This window comes from Anser anser, assembly GCF_964211835.1.
Source record: "Anser anser genome assembly, chromosome: 13".
Classification (NCBI taxonomy): domain Eukaryota; kingdom Metazoa; phylum Chordata; class Aves; order Anseriformes; family Anatidae; genus Anser; species Anser anser.
Genome location: NC_139734.1, coordinates 8,207,996 through 8,227,066, shown reverse-complemented (window position 1 = coordinate 8,227,066; position 19,071 = coordinate 8,207,996). Strand labels below are relative to the sequence as shown.

General features: G+C 53.9%; 1 protein-coding gene across 6 annotated transcripts; it reads left to right on the top strand.

Annotated features, from left to right (window-relative positions):
- Positions 1-22: 22 nt before the first annotated feature.
- Positions 23-17,791, top strand: HDAC8 (histone deacetylase 8). Of its 6 annotated transcripts, none has more exons than XR_014572015.1 (11): positions 23-179; positions 289-341; positions 1,350-1,480; positions 2,275-2,416; positions 5,463-5,575; positions 6,562-6,639; positions 7,049-7,157; positions 10,677-10,849; positions 12,244-12,342; positions 15,294-15,399; positions 17,395-17,791. XR_014572015.1 is itself a non-coding variant. In XM_083797507.1 (11 exons), the coding sequence occupies exons 1-11, from the start codon at positions 96-98 to the stop codon at positions 17,415-17,417; spliced, it is 1,098 nt and encodes a 365-aa protein (XP_083653633.1). In that variant the 5' UTR covers positions 23-95; the 3' UTR covers positions 17,418-17,791. The 6 variants fall into 6 exon arrangements, 4 of the variants coding, with proteins under 4 accessions (XP_083653633.1, XP_083653634.1, XP_083653632.1 ...); XR_014572016.1 differs by lacking the exon at positions 17,395-17,791 and adding an exon at positions 16,073-16,211; XM_083797507.1 differs by having other exon boundaries at positions 2,243-2,375; positions 12,248-12,342.
- Positions 17,792-19,071: the final 1,280 nt, after the last annotated feature.

The following is a 19,071-nucleotide window of genomic DNA, read 5'->3' as shown; positions in this document are numbered from 1 at the left end:
TGCCGTCCCAGGGCAGAAGACTACAGCTCCCAGCCTGCCTCAGGACGCGCACGACGGCTCCCGGCACCCCGCGCGAGGCCGTGGTGGCGGCGCTGATGGCGGCCGTGCCGCCGGTGGCCTACGTGTACAGCCCCGAGTACGCGGCCCGCTGCGACGCGCTCTGCAAGGCGCCCCGCCGGGTCAGCGCCGGGACGGGGCGGGACGGGGGCCTCGGGCTGCCCGCCGGCCTCGCGCTCACCCTCGCCCTCCTTTTTTCCCCCTTCCCCCCCCCCCCCCCTCGTTTTGCAGGCCAGCATGGTGCACTCGCTGATCGAGGCGTACTCGCTGCTGGAGCACATGACGTGAGTGTCGCCGTGCTGCGGGCACGGGGCGCGCCGAGCGTGTCTGGGGCCTGCGGGGAGCCCCACGGCTGGCGGGACACGGCGGTGGTGCCACACGCAGCTGGCGGTGCCGGGCCGCCGTCGGGGGGCTCTGTGTTGGGCCTTGGTGCTTTTCGGGGAGCAGTCGGGATGAGGGGCCTGGGGCAGAGCAGCGAGAAGCCCTCCGCCTTCCTCTGGGCCCTTGGGGTTGGGTGTGAAGGGAAAGGAGAGGCTCCTCTTGCACAGCACCTCAGGATGTCATCACGCTCCTGTTTAGCGGGGCCAGGAAGTCCCTGCAGGACTTTCTTTTTGTTTCTTTGGTCTGTTTACAGATCTTTCTATTGGTTTAATTGTGGTTGTTTTGGTAGGGTGCTGCACAAACTGTTGTGGAGGTGAACTCGGAGGGTGTGGGGTTAGAAATGCCCGGCCTGCGGGCGAGCCTGGAGCGATCTTCCACTAGCCACAACCTGCACCACATTGCCTGTTTGCAGAGGGCTTCGGCACATCCTCAGTTTTAATTGTGCAGATGGCAAAGCACCCAAACCTGGGGAGGATGCGCGCGGGTTGCTGAAGGCACGGTTGGTCCCTGCTTTGATTGCAGGCAGAGTGTGTAGGAACCGCTGCTCAGCTCCTGCTCCAGCAGCCTGCTGTCCTGCCACAGCAACTGCAGCTAGACCTGCCAGGAGTTGCTCAAGCTGGAATAACAAACATAATGGGGAAAAAAAGAAATCTCAAAGTGATGTGGAAAGGTTAATGCAGGCAGCACCTGCGGCTGGTCCTCACTGGGGTGGGCGCAGCTGGCAGCGCCAAGCTTGGGGAGAGGCGTGCTCCGGCTCAGCGGGGTGGCTCTCTCTCTCAAGGTGACAGTGTGAGAGGAGGAGGAGGGATTTTGTGTGTTATTTTTCAACAGCAAGTGCCAAACTGTCTGAGAAGGTTACAGCTGGGCGTTGTAGTGGTGCCTTGACTTGCTCCCTCTCCCCTCCCTGCTAGGATAGTCAAGCCGAAGGTGGCTACCATGGAGGAGATGGCGAGCTTCCACACGGACGCTTACCTGCAGCACCTGCAGAAGGTCAGCGAGGAGGGGGATGACGACCATCCGGAGTCCGTGGAGTATGGATTGGGTAAGGACACGAGCTTTCTGTGGGAGGGTGACCAGGTATCAGGTGCGAGGTGCTCTTCGCTGGTGCCTAGGTGAAGCTGAGCTCCAGTGGCTTGCTGTAGCTTTGGCACGGTGCTGGTCAGGCTGATGCTTCCCGTGTTGCCAGCAGAGGGTACTGTCAGCCCCACGCTGCTGCTCCACCTGTCCCCAGCTGCCAGCTTTTCGTGCTCCTTTGGGGATCTTGAGGGGGGTGGGAGGCCCTGGCATGGTGCTCTTGGTTGAGAGCCGAAGAAGGGCTGCCACAGCCTGCTGTGGTGGGGGGCACGCGTGAACAACAGCCTGAAGCTGCAGCCAGGAACCAGATTTGCACTGTTCGCACGCTGGCTTGGCTTACATCTTAAGCAGTGAGCTCTTGCCTGCTGGACTTTAAAAACCTCGAGCCAGCAATGTAGCTGTGGGTGCTCCTCTGTCCGAGGAACCTGTGGAGTGGCCCAGCACTGAGGCAGCGGTGCAAATTCTGAGCTGACCTCATGAGTCTGCCCTGCACCTGCCCTTTGTGTCTCTGAAGCTGCTCTGCCTGCACTTAAGACCCTTCTGTGAACGATCCAAGTGCAAGGAAGATTTCATATATATTTTTTTCCTACTTATACCCCCTAAATCTTCTGTGCAAGTCCAGCTGTGATATCTGTCGAGCAGGTGTTGTGCTTTGGTTTGTTTCTTTCTCTTTTAACAGAAAGCTAGGGTTGCACTTGAGGAGCGGTAGCTCATGGCGTGCTTTCCGCAGAGGAAACGTCCGACGCTGGCTCTCACCCGCAGGTTACGACTGTCCGGCTACCGAGGGGATCTTTGACTATGCGGCAGCCGTGGGGGGAGCCACCATCACTGCAGCCCAGTGCCTGCTGGACGGCAAGTGCAAGGTAGCGATTAACTGGCCTGGAGGGTGGCATCACGCGAAGAAGTAAGAAAACAATCTCTCTTCCCTTGCGTTTTCTCACCTGGTGTCTGACCCCAGCCTGCTCGCCCCCAGCTTCCCCGCGAGCCCTCGGGGGAGGCCACCCGGCGGTGGCTGTGCTGGCAGGGGGCCGAGAGGAGGCAGGTGGGAAGGAAGCGGGGCGCAGGGCAGAGGCTGCAGCGTGGCTCTGGGGCTTGAACCCGCAGCCAGAGATGGTTTCCTCTCCCCTGGGAGTCAAGCGAGGATTAATTTTGCACAGCACGTTGTGGTCCACAGAGCAGGGCTGTGGAGAGGCAAATGATTGGTGTGGCAAGACATTGTCCACGTTGTTTGGTGTGGCTTTCTTGGCTTATTAATAAGAGGAGTGAAACAGCGCAGGCCCAAGCTCTGGTTTTTGTTTTGCTCTGCTGGCTCTGAGCTGTGGTGTCAGTAGCAGCACTCCAGGACAGCAGGAGAGGAAGCATCAGTGTTGTGCCCGAATCCTGTGATTTTTGTAGTGCTAGAACAATTTATTTCTGTGGCTTCCTTGTTTCCTGAGGCTAAATGTGTTATTTTAACTTCAATCTCCCATCTTCCAAAACATCACATCAGCAAATGCAGACGAGGAGAGTCCCAGAAGCTTGCGTAACCCACATCTCTAACCCTAACTCCTCCTTCACAAGCGCACAGGTTTCCTTTCATGCAGCAGTGTGTTTTCTTTTTCTGACAGAAGGAGCTCCTACAGTTGTAATAGTGGTGTCACAGTCACGCAACGGCGAGGTCTGACCGTGGCCCTCCTCTTGGTTGGCGCTGCACTGACCGGGTTCAGCTGCTGCTTCCTGGGACAGGAAGGGGTTTGGCTTGGCTGAGCTGAGTGCTCTGGCTCTTTGTGACGTGGATGGTTCTCTAAAATTCTTCTGCCTTCTTTTATTTTGACGGCTTAGTTTAGAAAACACCTGTAACAGCAAAGAAGTTTTTGCCTTGCTGCTGCCACTGGGCTGAGCGGTTAGTTTTCTGCTGGTTTGTTAAAATCACTTCTGGAGCCTGTATGAAATTGTTGCACTCGTGGCACGTTGTGGCTTCGAGCCCTGCATGCGATGTCACCAAGTGTTGGGTTCCCCTTTGTGTAGTTGCACCCTGCCAGCTGCGAGCTTCGCTGTACACTTGCTTCTCACTACTTGGTGAGAGTGAATGGTGCTGAGGGGCAGCTCTGCAGAGCTGCAGGCACGGAGCCGTGACATTCACTGGGAATGATTCCAGGTTTCTTCCCCTTACCCCTGTTTAACAGAGGAAATAACGTTTCTGTGAAAGCGTAGCCCTTGTCTCTGCAAGTCACGGTAGGGGTCTTGCTAGTCAGGCGTGCATCAGGAGAGCAGCCTGAACAGTCGTGGGGAGGGAGGGGAGTGGGGAAGGCAGAAGTACAGAGATCTGCCTGTTCTAAAACTAAAAATATTTTGGGGTGGTGGAGGGGAAGGAATTTGGGTTGTTTCGGGTTCCAGTTACAGCCTTAAACAGCTCCACGCTCCACCTGGAGCTTGCTGTCTTCGTGCTCGCTCTCGGGGCTTGGTGTTTGTTGGAAAGGGAGAGCTCAGCCTGCTCTTGGAAGAGGAGGAATTTAGTAAAGGAAGTTGTATTCAAAAAGATCTGCCCGCCCTGGTTGCCCAGCCTGTCCCCTGGGGAGCAGCAGGGGAAGCTCCTCAGAGTTACTCGTGAGCTCTGAACTTGTGAAGTTTGATTCTTGCGTTGCTTCAAGTTTCTGGCTCCAGTTGCCATGGGTTTCTCCCTTCTTCCTGGTGTTCCAGCTCCGGTTGGCTGGGTGACTCTGCGGAGGGACGTTGTTTCCTCTTTTTCTTTCGGTGTGCACTGCATTCCTTCCTCAGGCTGCAGGGTTTGGTTCCTCCTGGTTCCTCTCAGAAGGAACCGGCAGCCTGGGAGCTCGCCGAAGTCCTGCCAAGCTGGAATTGTGTCCACGCTGCGTTTACTCCCAGCAATTTGAGAGCAGCGAGCGAATAATTGCCCAAGCTGTGACCTTCCTGTGCAAGAGATGGAAAGGGAGAGAGCTCGTCCAGCCGGTGGGCACTGGAGCTGTGCCGTGAGCTCGCTGCAGGCTGGCGTGGGACAGCAGCGAGCTGCTCTGCTGTTTGGAGAAAGAGTAAACATCCGCTGTCCTCTCTTCAGTGTTTATTTGCGAGATGCCTCTCTGCTGCTGGGGGATGAGTATCTTCGTGTATGGTCTTTCTCATTCAAGCCCCAGAGCTGGTCCTGGTTTGCATGCATGCAAAATGCATGTCCTTTTGTCAAAACACGGGCTGCTGGTGGCTCTGAGGCTGGGCAGCCACTGCCCGAGCAGGGAGTGGAGCAGTGCTGCTTCCTAAGGGGCACGCCTGAGGTCATGGAGCCATCCGAGCCTGGGGTAGAGGGATCTGGGCCCTTCTGTTGCAGAGTAAAAAGCTTTGGTTTGAATCAGCTACCCAGGGCTGACCTAAGAGTGCACACAGGGCTTGGTGGCAGCTTGCAAAGCTGCAGGGGGTTGACATCTTTTCATCACGTACCCAAACCAGGTAGATGGGCTGGTGCCAGGTGGTGACAAAGGACTCGACTTTGGAGCAAGTCAGTCAGGGACAACCGTCTCCACAACACGTCTGTCCTCTGTTTAGCTGCCGTCTTCTTGCTGCAGAGGAAGAGGAGGGAACAGTGGAGAGTGGTGTTGACTTAAGTGACCCTGAATTTCTTTAAAACACCTTCGCTAACGTTTTATTTGCACAACAGCGAAATGGGCAGAGCTCCTGCCAAGGGCCCCGTGGGTCGGAGCCTCCCCTCAGCAGGGCCTGCTGCTGGCAAGCCCAGGGGTGAGCAGCGATCAGCGTGAGCCATCGTGCTGTGCTCTCTGGGCTTCCCAGCCGCGCTTTGGGCTGCTCCTGACCCACCTCTTGGTCGCTGCTGGCCCTTGGCCGGGCTCCTCTTCCTCCTCTCCGCCCCTGCAGGGTGGAGGCTTGCGGAGTGCAGGTGGCAAAGCCGAGATCAGTGGCGATTGCACTGGCACTGTTCAATCTCACGGCTGTTTTTTTCACAGAGATGAAGCTTCAGGCTTTTGTTACCTGAACGACGCTGTCTTGGGGATCCTGCGGCTGCGCCAGAAATTTGACCGAGTCCTTTATATTGACTTGGATTTGCATCACGGGGATGGTAAGGCCCACCACAAGCTGCAGACTTGAGGGAAGGAATGGGGCAGTAAGGCTTTCCCTGCTGTAGCAGCTGTGGCTGCGTCCCCTTTCAGTGTGAATTCCCTCGATCCAGTTCTGCCTTGTCCTGCTTTGTGGGTTTGCCCCGTGCTGCTCATTATTTTGGTGTTATTCGAGTGTGTTGCCCTCCTGTGAGGCTCTGGGCAGCACTCTCGTGCCTAAAGCAACAAACTGCATGAAAAGTCAGTTCCCACTGCAGTTATCCCCTCTGCCAGGGGCTCCCTGGCGAGGACTTCCCCAGGTTTGTGTGCCTGTCCCCGCAGAGGTCGCGGTGTTTGATTCTTTGATGTCACCAGAGCAAAGCAGAAGCAGTCAGCAGTGAATGATGCTTTTAAAAGGATTGACATTATAAAGCTCAAGTCGGAGAGGGCCTTGCTGAGAGTGCTCTCTGCTTCAGGGACGTTATTGCAACACCACTCAGCATTTCCTGCTCTCCTAACTTTCATGGTGTGTTTCGTTTTGCTCCGTTCCACCCCTGCCCCACCATTTGGCTTCTGTCAAGTTTCCCGTAACTGCTTTTTCCCTGCACACCCCCACTATTTTAGTACATATTTAAGGAAAAGAAGCAGCGTGTGGAATCGCAGCAGTGCTGGGGAAAAAGCGAGAGAGCCCAGTAGCTCTGGTTCTAATCAGAGCCATGCTCCAGCCAAGGCATCCCTGCTGGGCTCCCTCCCCAGCCCTGCACTCGGGGCACTGACCCGTTCAGTTTTGATTAGCATGAGACCAGCCGAATTCATTTCAGTTGTGAACACTGCTGCATTTGAATTTGTATCTCTGTTGATGAGGGATGGGTTTATCAAGCCACGTCTGGTTTTCTGGTTCGTTCATTCCCGCTCTGCTCGCTGGCCCACGTTTATCGGTTGCGCGTTTAGACTCTGTTGCTTACGCAAATGGTGCTTGAAAGCTTTTTTCTTTTCCCTCTTCTGACAGGGGTTGAAGATGCCTTTAGCTTCACCTCAAAAGTTATGACTGTTTCTCTGCACAAGTTTTCGCCAGGATTTTTCCCAGGCAAGTTGAACTTGTGAGGTTTGTACTGATTCGGCTCGCACATCATTGATGGGGTCCCTGCAAAGGCACGTCCCGTCCTCACCAGCAGAGGTGTCTCTCTAAATGTTCCCCCCTTTTCACCCAGAAGAAGGAAAGAGGGGGAAACTATGCATTTGACACATCTCCCCCTTTCTGTTTGTAGCCAAGCTCTGGGCAGAGCCGCTGCTGGGCTGCCCTTGAAAGCTTAATTGCAGGGTAGGGCAGACAGCTAGAACCAGGTCCGTCAAAACCCTCCCGTGTCGGTGGTGGTAAAGGAGCTTCTCCGTGGACGTACCTGGCACTTTGCCCTCACCTGAGACATGCCACACATTTCTCTTGCTGCTGAGCCTCTTTTCCTCTTCGTTAACCCCTGGGTGTTTCTGTTTTTCAGGCACAGGCGATGTGACAGATGTCGGCTTGGGGAAAGGTCGCTATTACAGCGTGAACGTGCCTATTCAAGATGGCATTCAGGATGAGAAATATTACCAGATCTGTGAAACGTAAGTCCTCTTGCTCTGATATGGCTTGCTTGGATGGGATTTTAGAGAACAGACTGCACAGATTTTGCTTATTTACTATTTTTAATTACTGTTCTTCCTTGGTTAAGGCTTGCTCCTTCCCCTGTTAGTGTTTTTGATTACAACAAACACAGATCTTAAGAGGTCTCAGAGGTTTTGTTCAAATCTTTGGGCAAACTGAATGAACAAAGGTGTAGGTAGGAGGGCCTCTTGGCCACAGGTCAGCCTGATGTGTTTAAAGAGAATATGAGAAGGGAAAAGTACTTTTTAGCTGTGGACTTAGGGCTACGTGCTTTTTCTTCAAATAAATGCTCTGAACCCTGGCCATCCATCAGATATGTGCTTGGGACTGAACTAAGAGTATTTTCAAAGCACCTTTTGTCTGTGACGGAAAAACGAAAGGCTGAATGTCTGCCTCCCCACAGGCCCTTCTCTCCCTTGATTTGTGACAAACCTCATGAGCTATTACCCACGTTGAAAGCGGACTGCTGGGCTTGTTCATTTTTAGGGGGGCAGAACCTGAGTGGAGGGCTGCAGGACATGTTAGCACATCTGTTTCTCAGCTGTACCAGCTGAGGGCTGAAACCACCCAAGGCTTGGAGCCCCTTTGGGTGGTCACGCTGTGGCTGTGCCTCCTACTGGCTTGTGGGTGCTTGTCGCTGCTTGTGGGTGCTTGTGCCTCGTCTTGCCGGGGGGCTACATTTCCAAAAAGCAGCACAGCTTTAGGAGCTGAAGAGGAGTTAGGAGCCCAGTCAGGATTAGCCCATTGCGTGTGTTCCAAGTTGAAGGACATCAAAAGCTGCCATAGGTTCCAAGCTATGTATAAATAAAAGATCTACCAAGAGGTTTTGAGGTTTCATGGGCAAAGAGGAAGAGTCCTGTCCTGGCCAGCAGGTAGGGGAAGTCCTGTCCAGTCAACAGTGGGGGAAAATGGAGCTGGCAGATAGAGCCCGTGATACAGAGCAAGTGGTGTGTGACCACCACATGTCCCGTGGGGCTTTTTTGCACCATGCAGGTATAAACGGGGACTGTGGGAGAGGCTGCCTGCTCTCTTTAGGTGTTGGGTGCGCATGGCTTGAAAGGCATCACGTCGCCTGGAAATCCTGCAGTTACACCAGGCGGGTTCTTGTCACGGGGTGTAGGTGCTGAGCAGTACAGATCCCAGAGTAACTGTGTTGTTGGGAGGCTCTTGAGAGGTGATTGACAGCTGGCTTTGGGTCTGCTTGGAAGGGGCTGGTCTTCAATTTCCTCTTGTTGTACAGGCTGTGAATGCAGCACGGGGCGTGCAGGAGACCTAGCCTACCACGGCTGGCCTGATCTAGCTTTCATCACGCAGGGGAGTAAGAATCCTAAATGTTCTGCCAGACCCTCCAAGTTTAAAGTACGTCTGTAGTCCTAGAAACGTAAGCGTTGCAGAAAGTTCATGTTCTAAGTTTGTCATGGTTTGGGATAAAATTTTGAAACTCGAGCTGAAGTTCCAGACACCAGCTTCCTTTTGAGCAGCTCCGAAGTTTTAATCTTGGGAAAAGGCCCAGCTTAACCCAGCAGATCACGGAATTTTCTGAGCACCTGTGCCGCCAGCAGGGTTTGGGCACAGCCGCTGGCTCAAGCCTGCCTTCCCGCTGACAACACAAGGCTGGCTGCTTTCTTTGGCTTTCAGACAGGGCTTGTGTTGTCTACAGCTGTCCCGTGGGTGCCGTAGCATATCGAGGATCCCCCAGGACACGTACCGAGCAGGGTGGCAGATTCGGGGGAGCCGGGAGGTGAGCTGGCACAGGGGCACATTCACCGGCCCGCGTGGGTGAAAGGAGGAGCAGACAGGTTCATAAGGGCGCAGTGGATGCAGCGTGATTGCTCGGTGGCTTTTGGATGCAGCTTTTTGGAGGCCGGAGATGCTGAATGGGTGCTCAGCCCAAACGGTGCAGCCCTCGCTGGCTGCTGGAGGATGTATCGGAGCTCCTGGGCAGGCATTGAACTCCGTCAGTGTCCGAGCTGCTCCTGCTGAGGGATGCTGCTAGAAGGGGAAAAGAGCAGCTCCCCTTGCATTATTCTTGGCTGCCTACTCTTTTCCCCTGTCCTCTTTGCCCCAAGCCAGTTCAGCAGCAGAAAACTAACGCCGATAAGCAGCTTTCTGCTAGCTCAGCTCTCTGATGCTGCCCGCTGCAGGATCAGAGCAGCTCGCTTCCCAAAACACCAGGGAGAGTCGCTCTGTTCCTGAGTACAGCGCGGGGTGAGAAGTGCGCTAAGCTATCCACATGCATTAATGGAGATCCCAGGGGCTACGGGCAAATGCTGTCACGTCAGGGAGAGGTTTGTCATCTTGGTAATGTCTGCAATGGGCTTCAAAATGAAAACAGATCACCTTTCCCAGGGAGCGGATTGAGCTCCAGGTGGGCACTGGGGATTTAGGAGGATGCTGGTTCAACCACAGGAGCAGCCCTCTGTCCTCTGCACTAGCAGAAAGCTCCCGTACAGCTGTGGAGCACGCACGGCAGAGCTCGTAGAGCCGATCATGGAGCTGTGGGGCTGCTTGGGCTGGTAGCTCCCACAACGCGAGTGCCATCAGAAGCTGTCCGCTACCTGGCCCTGGGTGCTGGAGTCAGGCTCTCCACTTGTTCAAGCTGTGCTGCTGTGCTCAGGGTGAATACGCAAAATTAAAAAGAAATCCTGTTTTCCCCCAGGTCCACGTGTTTGGTCTCAGTGGGGTCGAGTTTTCCCCAAAGGCGCCTGTATTTCAGTGGTGAGGGCAGCCCTCAGCTTGCCGTGCTTGCAGAGCTGACGGCCTCAGCCCTGCAGGCATCTCGGTGGGGTTTCTGTGCTGGGGCAAGTTGCTGGTGAAGTTTCTGGGGTGAATGCTTGGTAAGGGCGAGCTCTTTGTCCCAAGGATGCACATCCCTGGTTTGACACTGCAGTGGTTATATCGGGTATAATAATCAAATGATACAGGAGATGCTTAGGTTCTCAACCAAGGCAGAAGCATTTATTCCAGGGATCACATCTGTTTCTTACTTTTGCAAAATGCAAACAGTGCTGTGAAACAAACATGTTTCTTCTCTGTTACCTACCTTGTATTTTGGGCTCTGGAGCACAGCGCAGGGAGCAGGATTGTTCCCTTCGTGGTGTTTATAATGCTAAAAATCTTGTAGAGCAAAGCCTGATGTGCCTGGTTGCCTTCCACAAGAGAATACTTGTAATAAATCATCAGGAGGACACTGTCCCTATAATATGTAGCGTGTGCCAGAGCCAAGGGAGATGTGTTTCTGCCCCAAGAGCTGCAGGGGAGAGGGGAGAGTGAGAATGTGGATGGAGGCCTCCGTTCCTCCTGTCCTTGCGAGAGGTGGCTGAGACCTGACCCTGCTCTTCCCTGTGGCTGTCGCAGGGAAGGCAGGCCCCTGGGGTTGGATTCCTGCCCTTTCCTCAGGGCAGCTGATGTAAAACGCCTGGTTTGATGCCCACCCCGGGCCGTGCTTACAGACCCCCCCCCCCCCTTTCTCCCCGCAGCGTGCTGAAGGAGGTGTACGCCGCCTTCAACCCGGAGGCGGTGGTGCTGCAGCTGGGAGCTGACACCATCGCTGGTGACCCCATGTGCTCCTTCAACATGACCCCCGAGGGGGTGGGCAAGTGCCTGAAGTACGTCCTGCAGTGGCAGCTGGCGACCCTCGTCCTGGGAGGAGGTGAGTACGTGCGCGTCGCGCCGCTCACGGGGGAGCAGGTTTGTCCTCCTGGAGAGCAAACCCCTGGACTCAACAGCTGGGGAGTGTCAGGCGTGAAATCCTTGATGCTGGCAAGTGCAAGGCTCAGTCCTGGCTCTCAGACCTTGAGATAAAGTTGCCTGGCTCCTCCAGGGGCGAGCAGAGGCTGTTAGCTTCGACGAACGCTGGCTGTGGCTCCTCGGTGCTACCTCCGATTCCCAGCTCTGCTGAGCAGCCCTGTGGCCCTTCTCATTAGAAGTGAGCGCTGTGTTCCCAGACTCACTGCGGGCACCTAGCAATGACCGGTCTCGTTTGGATTCGAGCAGGGGCTGAGGAAAGGGCTGGCTGCTGCACAGTGCAGCAGGGCTCACACCCAGCAAAACGAAGGTTGCCTGAGCCCTGCCGTGCTGCGTAACCAGTTGGTCGTCCAGAGGGGAGAGCACAGGACAGGCGTCCTGCAACAGAGCATTTCGGATAACAAGAGACACCCTGAGCTGGGGAGAGCAGCCCAGCCCCGTGCTTGGAGCCTTATCAGCTCAGTTGTGCTTTTTGAGATGGAGGAGATCAGGTATATACCATATATATAAGCCTAAAAATTGGTGTGCCTGGTGCAGTTCATTTTGGAAAGCTGATAAGAATTCAGTCCTGCTGTGACATGTCTGTGGGCGTGCTGGTGAAGGCACCCGTCAGGCAAAAAGAACCCCCAAAACTCTCCTCAAAAAAAATGAGGAAAACCTTTTGTCACCGTGGTGGAAATACCGGAGGAGTGTCCCAGCACCACAGCTTGCGGAAGCGTTTGGAGTGGAAACTGGGGGAAGAGAGGGGAAATGTACTTGGCAAAAAAACAAGGGGAAGGAAACATTGAAAAATACAGTCTTGCTCTCTTTTCAAAGTGCTTTTCTCTCATTATTTCAGTCTGCTGGAAAATTTTTTTAGAGTCTCGTAGGATTGCATTCAGCCATGGTTTTTCCTTGTGAGGTCATGCACAGTAACGATGGACATGACCACTGCCATACTGCCCGTGAAACGTCATTTACTTGTAAAGCAGTCACTCGTTGTGCTAATTAGCTCTGTGTTTGTCCTCTCAAGCATGACAGTGCTGAAGAGCTCACCAGCAAATGGCCGGACATGTGGAGCATGCTTTATGGGCCCAAGGCTGGCATTTAAAAGCAATAGTTCCTCGTCTCTGCTGCTGCCCTTGCACTTCTGTCCCTGTTACCCATGAAAACCCCTCCTTGTTGTCAAGAGAGAGATGGACTTGTGCTGGGTCTGCAGAGGTGGCTGGAAGAGCTTCCGTGGCTTGTTCCTGCTAGTAAAATCTGCTTTTTCCCTTTTCCCCCATCTTTCTCCTTCCAAAATCGCAATTCTTGCTGGAGACAGGAGGCTACAACCTCGCCAACACGGCCCGCTGCTGGACGTACTTGACTGGGGTTATCCTTGGGAGAACGCTGTCCTCGGAGATCCCCGATCACGAGGTAAGGTTTGCCAAACCCTCCCCCTCCTTGCCCAAGAGCAGAGTCAGTCCACCTAATGCAAGCGGCACCCTGGCTGCTCAATGCTGTTTTGTTGAGAGGCTCCTGCAACAATAACACACTGTCCTAGCAGCACAGTGCGTGCTTGTTCCCAAAACCCAGGGCTGTCCACATCTTTTTGGAAGGGATCTGAGAAGCCAATAAAGTCAACCCTCAGGTAATTACACAGGGGGTGGGGAGGTGGAGTCACCTGCTTGCTCAAAGAGTTCTTCAGGATGTGCCAGGAATGAGCCAGACCTTTCTCAAGGCTCTATATTTTAGTCTGCAGTGACTACGGAGGAGAATTACATTTTGATTTGTCTGAGGATCTCACAGACCAGTATGCATGAGGAACTAAAGCGTATGTGTGGGTTTAAACTGAAAATATGTCGTCATGGACATTGGTGCTTGCAGATACGAGATGCTTTTTGAGGGTTGTCCTGCTTAGATACGATCCTTTAACCAGAAACAGGTTTTAAAACTCAGGAATGAGTTGCGTGCAAGATGTCACAAGGTGCACAATGGGCTCCTGTGTGCTCTGGCTGCTCCTTCTCAAAGGAATATTTATCCTCTTCTGGGACAGCCGACGCTTGGGCTGCAGAGCTGAGCTGGCTGCGACTTCTGGCGCCGCTGCTGGCCAGCCAAGTTGGGTTCCCCTTGCAGCGTAATGGTGCTTGTGATTTTTGTTTCCGGAGACAAGATGAGCTGCTCAGGATGCACCCTCCTGGAGAAACACGCTCCTGGAGATCAGCCCAGTCTGTCTCGTGGAGCTGTGCTGCAGCACCTGAAGAGGAATGAGCTGGAGCCAGGGAAAATGTGGGCTGCCTTGAATGAAGCAGTCACCAAGTGTCACTGGTCCCACCTGGAGGAGAATGTTTGTGATTAAACCAAGTCCCTGCCATGCACAAGTGCATCTCGACTCTGCATCTCAGGGAAGATTTACTAAGAATCCTATCTGGGTGATGATGTTAGCCCCAAGGCTGCCGGTGCGGATCAGGAGCGTAACTGCAGCGCTTCTTGAGTGCGAGGTGAAGGGGCTCAGCACAGCCAGAAAGCTCCTGGGAAAATGGAGTTGGGTGGAGCTGAGTCGGGAGCAATTTAGAAATCCTCTCTGATGTGCTTTGGGTTCAGAAAGAATACGTGGAGACGCAGGCACATGATGGGTTGTCTGATTGTTTGGAGCCTGTGGCCACGTCCTTCATCAAAGGTAGTAAAGTAATCTTGGTAATAAGGAATAGCTTTGATACGTGAATTGAACAGTTCTGGATCTAAAACCAGCCAGAAGACGGTGGCATTCATCTCATTAAGCATGGAGCAGCAGCCTGCCTTCAGGGAACCTGCATCTCTCCTGTGACATGGAGAAAGCAGCCAAGCAACTCAGTGGGGTGCACAGCCCCAAGGACGAGGCCGCTCATCTACCGAACAGAAGCAGTGAAGGCGTGTTCGAACAGCACAAGGTGAAATACCTCCAGGCACGGCCCTTAGCTTGGTGTACGCCTCCATTCAATCAGCAACGGCCAAATGAACACGACTTTTCCCAAAAACCACAGTGGAAACTTGTACTTTGCCCTCCGTTGGGAGCACAGGTTTGCTCTGCCACCCCTCCGTCCCAGGAGGATACAGCTGCGGGTCTCGGGAGACTTTCCGTCTCAAGAGGGAGAGAAAATGGAGCACAGATGGAGGCATGTCATGAGAAATGTCTCCGGGTCCATCACTTCCACAGGGATGGTAACAAACCCCTTGTTACAGCTCTGCCTCTGCTCCTAACTACCAGCTTTGCAGTGCTGATGAGTGCTAATTCAGAGGCACGGGGATGAGTGATCCTTGTGCATGGTTTATTCCGTTGTCATCTGCTACAGAGCCTGCTGGGGGCTGGGACTGGCTTGCAGCTGAAGGTGAGATTTTGGGCTGTCATGTGTTTCCCCTGCATGTGCGATGCCCTGCAGCCACGCGGCGCTCACGCTGGAGCAAGGCACGAGTCGCCTGCCCTGCCTGTGTCTGCTTCGCAGCCAGGAAGGCCGGGTGTGATGCTTGTGCCTCTCCCGGAAGGGTGTGAGCCCCTGTCCTCTGGCAGGAGATCAAGAGCTTCGTTTCTAGCCTCGTTAGTGGCTCCAGATGCTATTTTTCATTTAAGCTTGTAATCCTGTTTTGAAATGTATTAAGCAGTTTGTGTCAACAAATACCCTTAAGCCCAGATACACGGGCTGATGCTTGCAGTTTTTCAGAGGATTTCCTTTATTGGTTTTAAATGTTTTCTTGCATCTTCCCATCAGCGCTGTTCTGTGTTTTTAGCTCTTGAACCAGAACCAAGATCAACAATTTCCGAAACCAGCTGTCTTGACAAGAACGTTGAAGGATCACTTGTTTTCCTTCAGCTGATGCAGTTATCTGTCCCCTCCCTCCTCCTACATCAGATTATTTCATGATGTGCTGCTGAAGGAGCATCTGAACGTCTGCCGGCCGAAGTCAGATGGAGCATGTTTGCTTTGGACGGCTTTCCTGATCCGTGGTGCTTGCGTGTGGTCATGCTCCGTCTTCTTGGGCGTGCTCAGTGAGACAACGGAGGGATTATAAAGTCTCGTTAGCCTCATTTAGTTAACCCAGAAAGCTCACAAAACAGAGAAAGGTCACATTAACAGACTCAAACAGGCCTGGAGGAAGGAGGACAGGGAGGGAAGGAGGACAGAGCATGAGGCTGATGCCTCTGGGACCATGATAGTCCATCAGATGCAGCTGCAAACCAGAGGAAAGCAGAGGCACGGCAGAAGCATCTTTTCTGTGTAGTTAAGCTAAATGTGCTCCTTGGAAGGAGAGGATAAGTTTTGCCTCTTTACAGACAGGTACGCCTGGGAGCCCTCCTCCAGCCTCAGCCATCCAGGGACCCCTCTGGTGACTCTCCTCTCTTCTTCCTGCAGTTCTTCACGGAGTATGGTCCTGACTACGTGCTGGAGATCACGCCCAGCTGCAGACCAGACCGCAATGAACCACAGAGAATTCAAGAAATTCTCAACTTGATCAAAGGTGAGTAGTCCAGCCCAAGCTGACACTCCTGCTTCGGGCGTTTGGGTCTTTTTAGGGAGGACTTTGGGCTCGCTGAAGTCTTCCTTGCTGACTGGAAAGTTAAACCCCATTTATGTGATTGCCCTTCATATACGGTGTCATGTCTCCTGCTCCTTCACTTGGGATTCTCGGTGTTAGTAGCACATCATCTTGGGGCTGTGGGTCCCAGTTAGCAAAGGTTGCCATTGTCTTTCCTCTGGCTGGGCAGAGGTAGAATTTAATAAACACTTTTTAGTGTTTAATAAAAACATCACTGGATGCAAGGGTAGCTCACCACGGGAGGTAGGCTCAGGAGGTGCATCTGTAAACACAGAGTAAATGAGTCTTTAAATTTACATTTCTAACAGAAGTATGGCAGCTGGTTTTCTGGTGCCTTTTCCTGGTGTCCTTCCCAGCTTTTTGAGTTCGGTGGTGTTGGGGCTTCCTAAGCTAGGCATTGTTGCTGGTTGCATGTTACGGATCCAACAAGGAACCCGTCCTCCATTAATTCCTCCATTCGTTCTGCAGGTTTATTCAGACTTTGGGTGCCAACACACAGTGTAGCAGCAAGTGTCGTGGTTGGCATGTGGAAAAGCACTTGCTTTTGCATAAAACTTGGTGTTGGGTATTTTCACTGAGTGCTGTCTTGTTGTAGACTGAGAAACAGCAAGTAACCGGCTCCTAGTCGCCTTCCCAGCGCCGATCTGTGGTTTCACAGACCTGTGTCACTGCCACCATTTCTTTTCCAAGATGAAGCTCCTCAGTCTGCTCCACCTCTGCAAGCAACACGTCTCCACCTGGCATTACCTGGGCCCATCAGCAGTTTTATAAACCCTCAGAGCTTGCTGCAGTTCCCAAGGGTGAAATGAGAAAGATCTCCAAGCTTCTTTTAGGTGAAAAATAAGAGTTTTTCACTGCAGGAGTTACCTGGCAATGCAAAAACATCCATGACACACTCAGCCCGGCAGCAAGGTTTTTCTCTGAGGCAGTGCTCAGAGTGGAGTTCCCATCCTTTGATCCTAGGAGAGCTCTGCTGCTCTGAGCAGATGGAAGCAACTCGCAAATGAGCAGTGTCTTTTCTAGGTTTACGGGCTCCTGAGGCAATCGCAGCTTAACTAGGACCCCTCTCTCTTGCTGTCAGATCTCGCCAGGCTGTCACAGCAGCAGGAAGGCATCAACTGACGGACACAAGGGGTACAACTTTTCTGGAACCAAAGCTTTTGGAAATTCATGCCCTCCTGCCTCCCTGTCTCTTTGTCAATGTCAGCAATAGGGAGAGCCGTAGCTGTTTGTCTGCATGCCCTGGCACCCCTTCTGCATTCTCCTGCCCCCCCAAAAACCCACCCAGGGCAGGCAGTGCTGATCAGATGTGCCTGATGAGCCCAAAGAACAGAAAATAAAGCAGTGCCAAAGCCATGCCGTGAGTGGGATCGGAGACCTGGCCCCAAAGCTGTCAGGCCTAGGGAGCAAGGGGTTGTAACAGAGACCAAAACGTCCCCCTCCCCATGCCTGTTTTTTTTTTTTTCTCTCCTTTTCACTCCAGCTCTTGACTGAATTATTTAATGAATGGAAATCAGGTGGTGAAGACGGCAGCAATCCAGACCTGTTGATCTGGACCCGGGTGCTTCCCAGCCGGTGTCAGGCATGAAAACGGAGCGGGAAGCTACGGGGGCTGGATTTTGGGATCCCCTGTGGGCAGAACCCCTGTGCAGCAGCAGTCAGGTCCTGCCACGCTGCCGCATCCTCCTTCAGCCCGTGGGGCTCAGCGTGCGGCGCTGGGGCCTGTCGAGAGGCAGGGGAAGGTGTCTTCTCACCCGGTATTCCCCTGGGAGCCGGGGCTGCCGTTTTCACTCTCGTTGCACGTTGCGATGTGCCGGTGTTAGAACAGCATCGGGGCGGGAGATGGATGGCCCCGGGTGCTCCGCGTCGTCCCTGGGCTGAAGTCAGGCTCACCCTTTTGTGCATCTTTATTTGCAGGGAATCTGAAGCACGTCGTGTAGGAAGGCTCGGGTTTCCACAAGAGCATTTCCCCATGGGAGGTGACACGTTTACGGGAGCAGCTGCTGACATTTGTGGCTGCAGAGGGGATTTGGAAGAAACTACTGTTGGTTCGTTGGTGGATTTGTTTCTCTTTTTAAAAAAAAGGAAAGCCTGCTGCGCACTATGGCTCTCCGTGGGCAGTAGCATGAGCCCTCCAGCCCCAGCTTTCCCGTGCCAGCAGAGCCTTCCTTGCTCCTTTCTCTTCCCTTTTTTAACATGACAGAGTTTATTCTCACTACTGGTTCTAATGTTTTTTAAAAGAGGGGCCACTGCAAGCTCTGTTTTTAACTGGTGGGCATTTTTTTTTCCCAAATAAAGTATTTGAAATACTCCAGCCCTTTTCCTTTCGCTCTGTGTCCATCCTACCGTGCCAGCACTCACAGTGGAGTCACATCACCGCCTGTTGGGCTACCCAAAACCCACGGGGGGATCACCTGGCCCGGGAAGTTTTTATTTGCGCGGATTCTTTTATTTTATTTTTAAGCAACATCCGCTTGTTGTGGGAAAGCAGATTTCCTGTTGCTTTAATTAGCTTGTGCTGGAATAAATAGCACGATGGAGGGGCTCCTGGGTGGCTGGGCTTTTGTTTTGGTCTCTTGTTTTTTCACCGCTACAAAGAGCAGGAACTCCGGCAGGGATGGATGGCTGGATGCTGACGCCTGCATCGCCCCCTTCGAGCCGGCCTGCTGGTACTCTGTGAGATTTGGTCCTTTTAATAGAAAAAATGGGTTTAAGCAGGAGCTGTTATCGCCTGGCTCCCCCTTGCTGCCTGCGGGAATGCAACTGGGAAACAAATCAGGAAGAAGAATCTGAGTGTCAAACGCTGGGGCTCTGAGTGGGGTTTAGGTGCGGAGCAGGGATGTGGTACCCCCACCCAGCCAGGCTGTCCCCCCCGGGACCTCCCTGCGCTCGGGTCCCCCTCCAGGCACCTGGCCAGTGTCACCCATGCCAGCGCTGGCACCAGCTGACCCCCTTCTTGCCCACCACCCTATACAGGGGGAGGCGTGGGGGGTCCCAGCATGGCTGGGGGGGACATGGGGGGCCCCAGCTTTTTGGGGGGAGGATGCTTGGGGGGGGTCCCAGCTGAGATGGGGAGCACATGGGGGGCTCCTAGCCTAGATGGGGAGGGGACATGGGAGGTTGCAGCCTGGATGGGGGGGACAAGAGGGATCCCAGACTGGATGAGGGGGACATAGGGGGGGGTCACAGCTTTTTTGGAGAGGGTTTCAGGGGAGGTCCAAGCATGGATGGGGAAGGTGCATGGGGGGTCCCAGCAGAGATGGGGAGCACATGGGGGGTCCCAGTCTAGATGGGGAGGAGACGTGGGGGGTCCTAGCCTGGATGAGGGGGACATAGAGGGTCCCAGCTATTTTGGGGAGGGCACGGGGGGGGGGTTCAAGCATGGATGGGGAAGGGACATGGGAGGTTGCAGCCTGGATGGGGGGCACATGGGGGGGCTGCAGCCTGGATGGGGGCACGATGGGGTCCCAGCCTGGATGGGGAGTGCATGGGGGGATCCCAGCCTGGATGAGGGAGACGGGGGGGTCCCAGCTTTTTGGGGGGAAGATGCATGGGGGGGTCCAAGCATAGATGGGGGACACATGAGGGGTCCCA

Excerpts from the sequence above, each read along its gene's own strand:
- HDAC8 (XM_083797506.1), top strand. The coding sequence starts at position 96 with ATGGCGGCCGTGCCGCCGGTGGCCTACGTGTACAGCCCCGAGTACGCG. Across the intron at positions 12,343-15,293 it reads CGGAGATCCCCGATCACGAG|TTCTTCACGGAGTATGGTCC; the intron begins GTAAGGTTTGCC and ends TTCTTCCTGCAG. Across the intron at positions 15,400-17,394 it reads AATTCTCAACTTGATCAAAG|GGAATCTGAAGCACGTCGTG; the intron begins GTGAGTAGTCCA and ends CTTTATTTGCAG.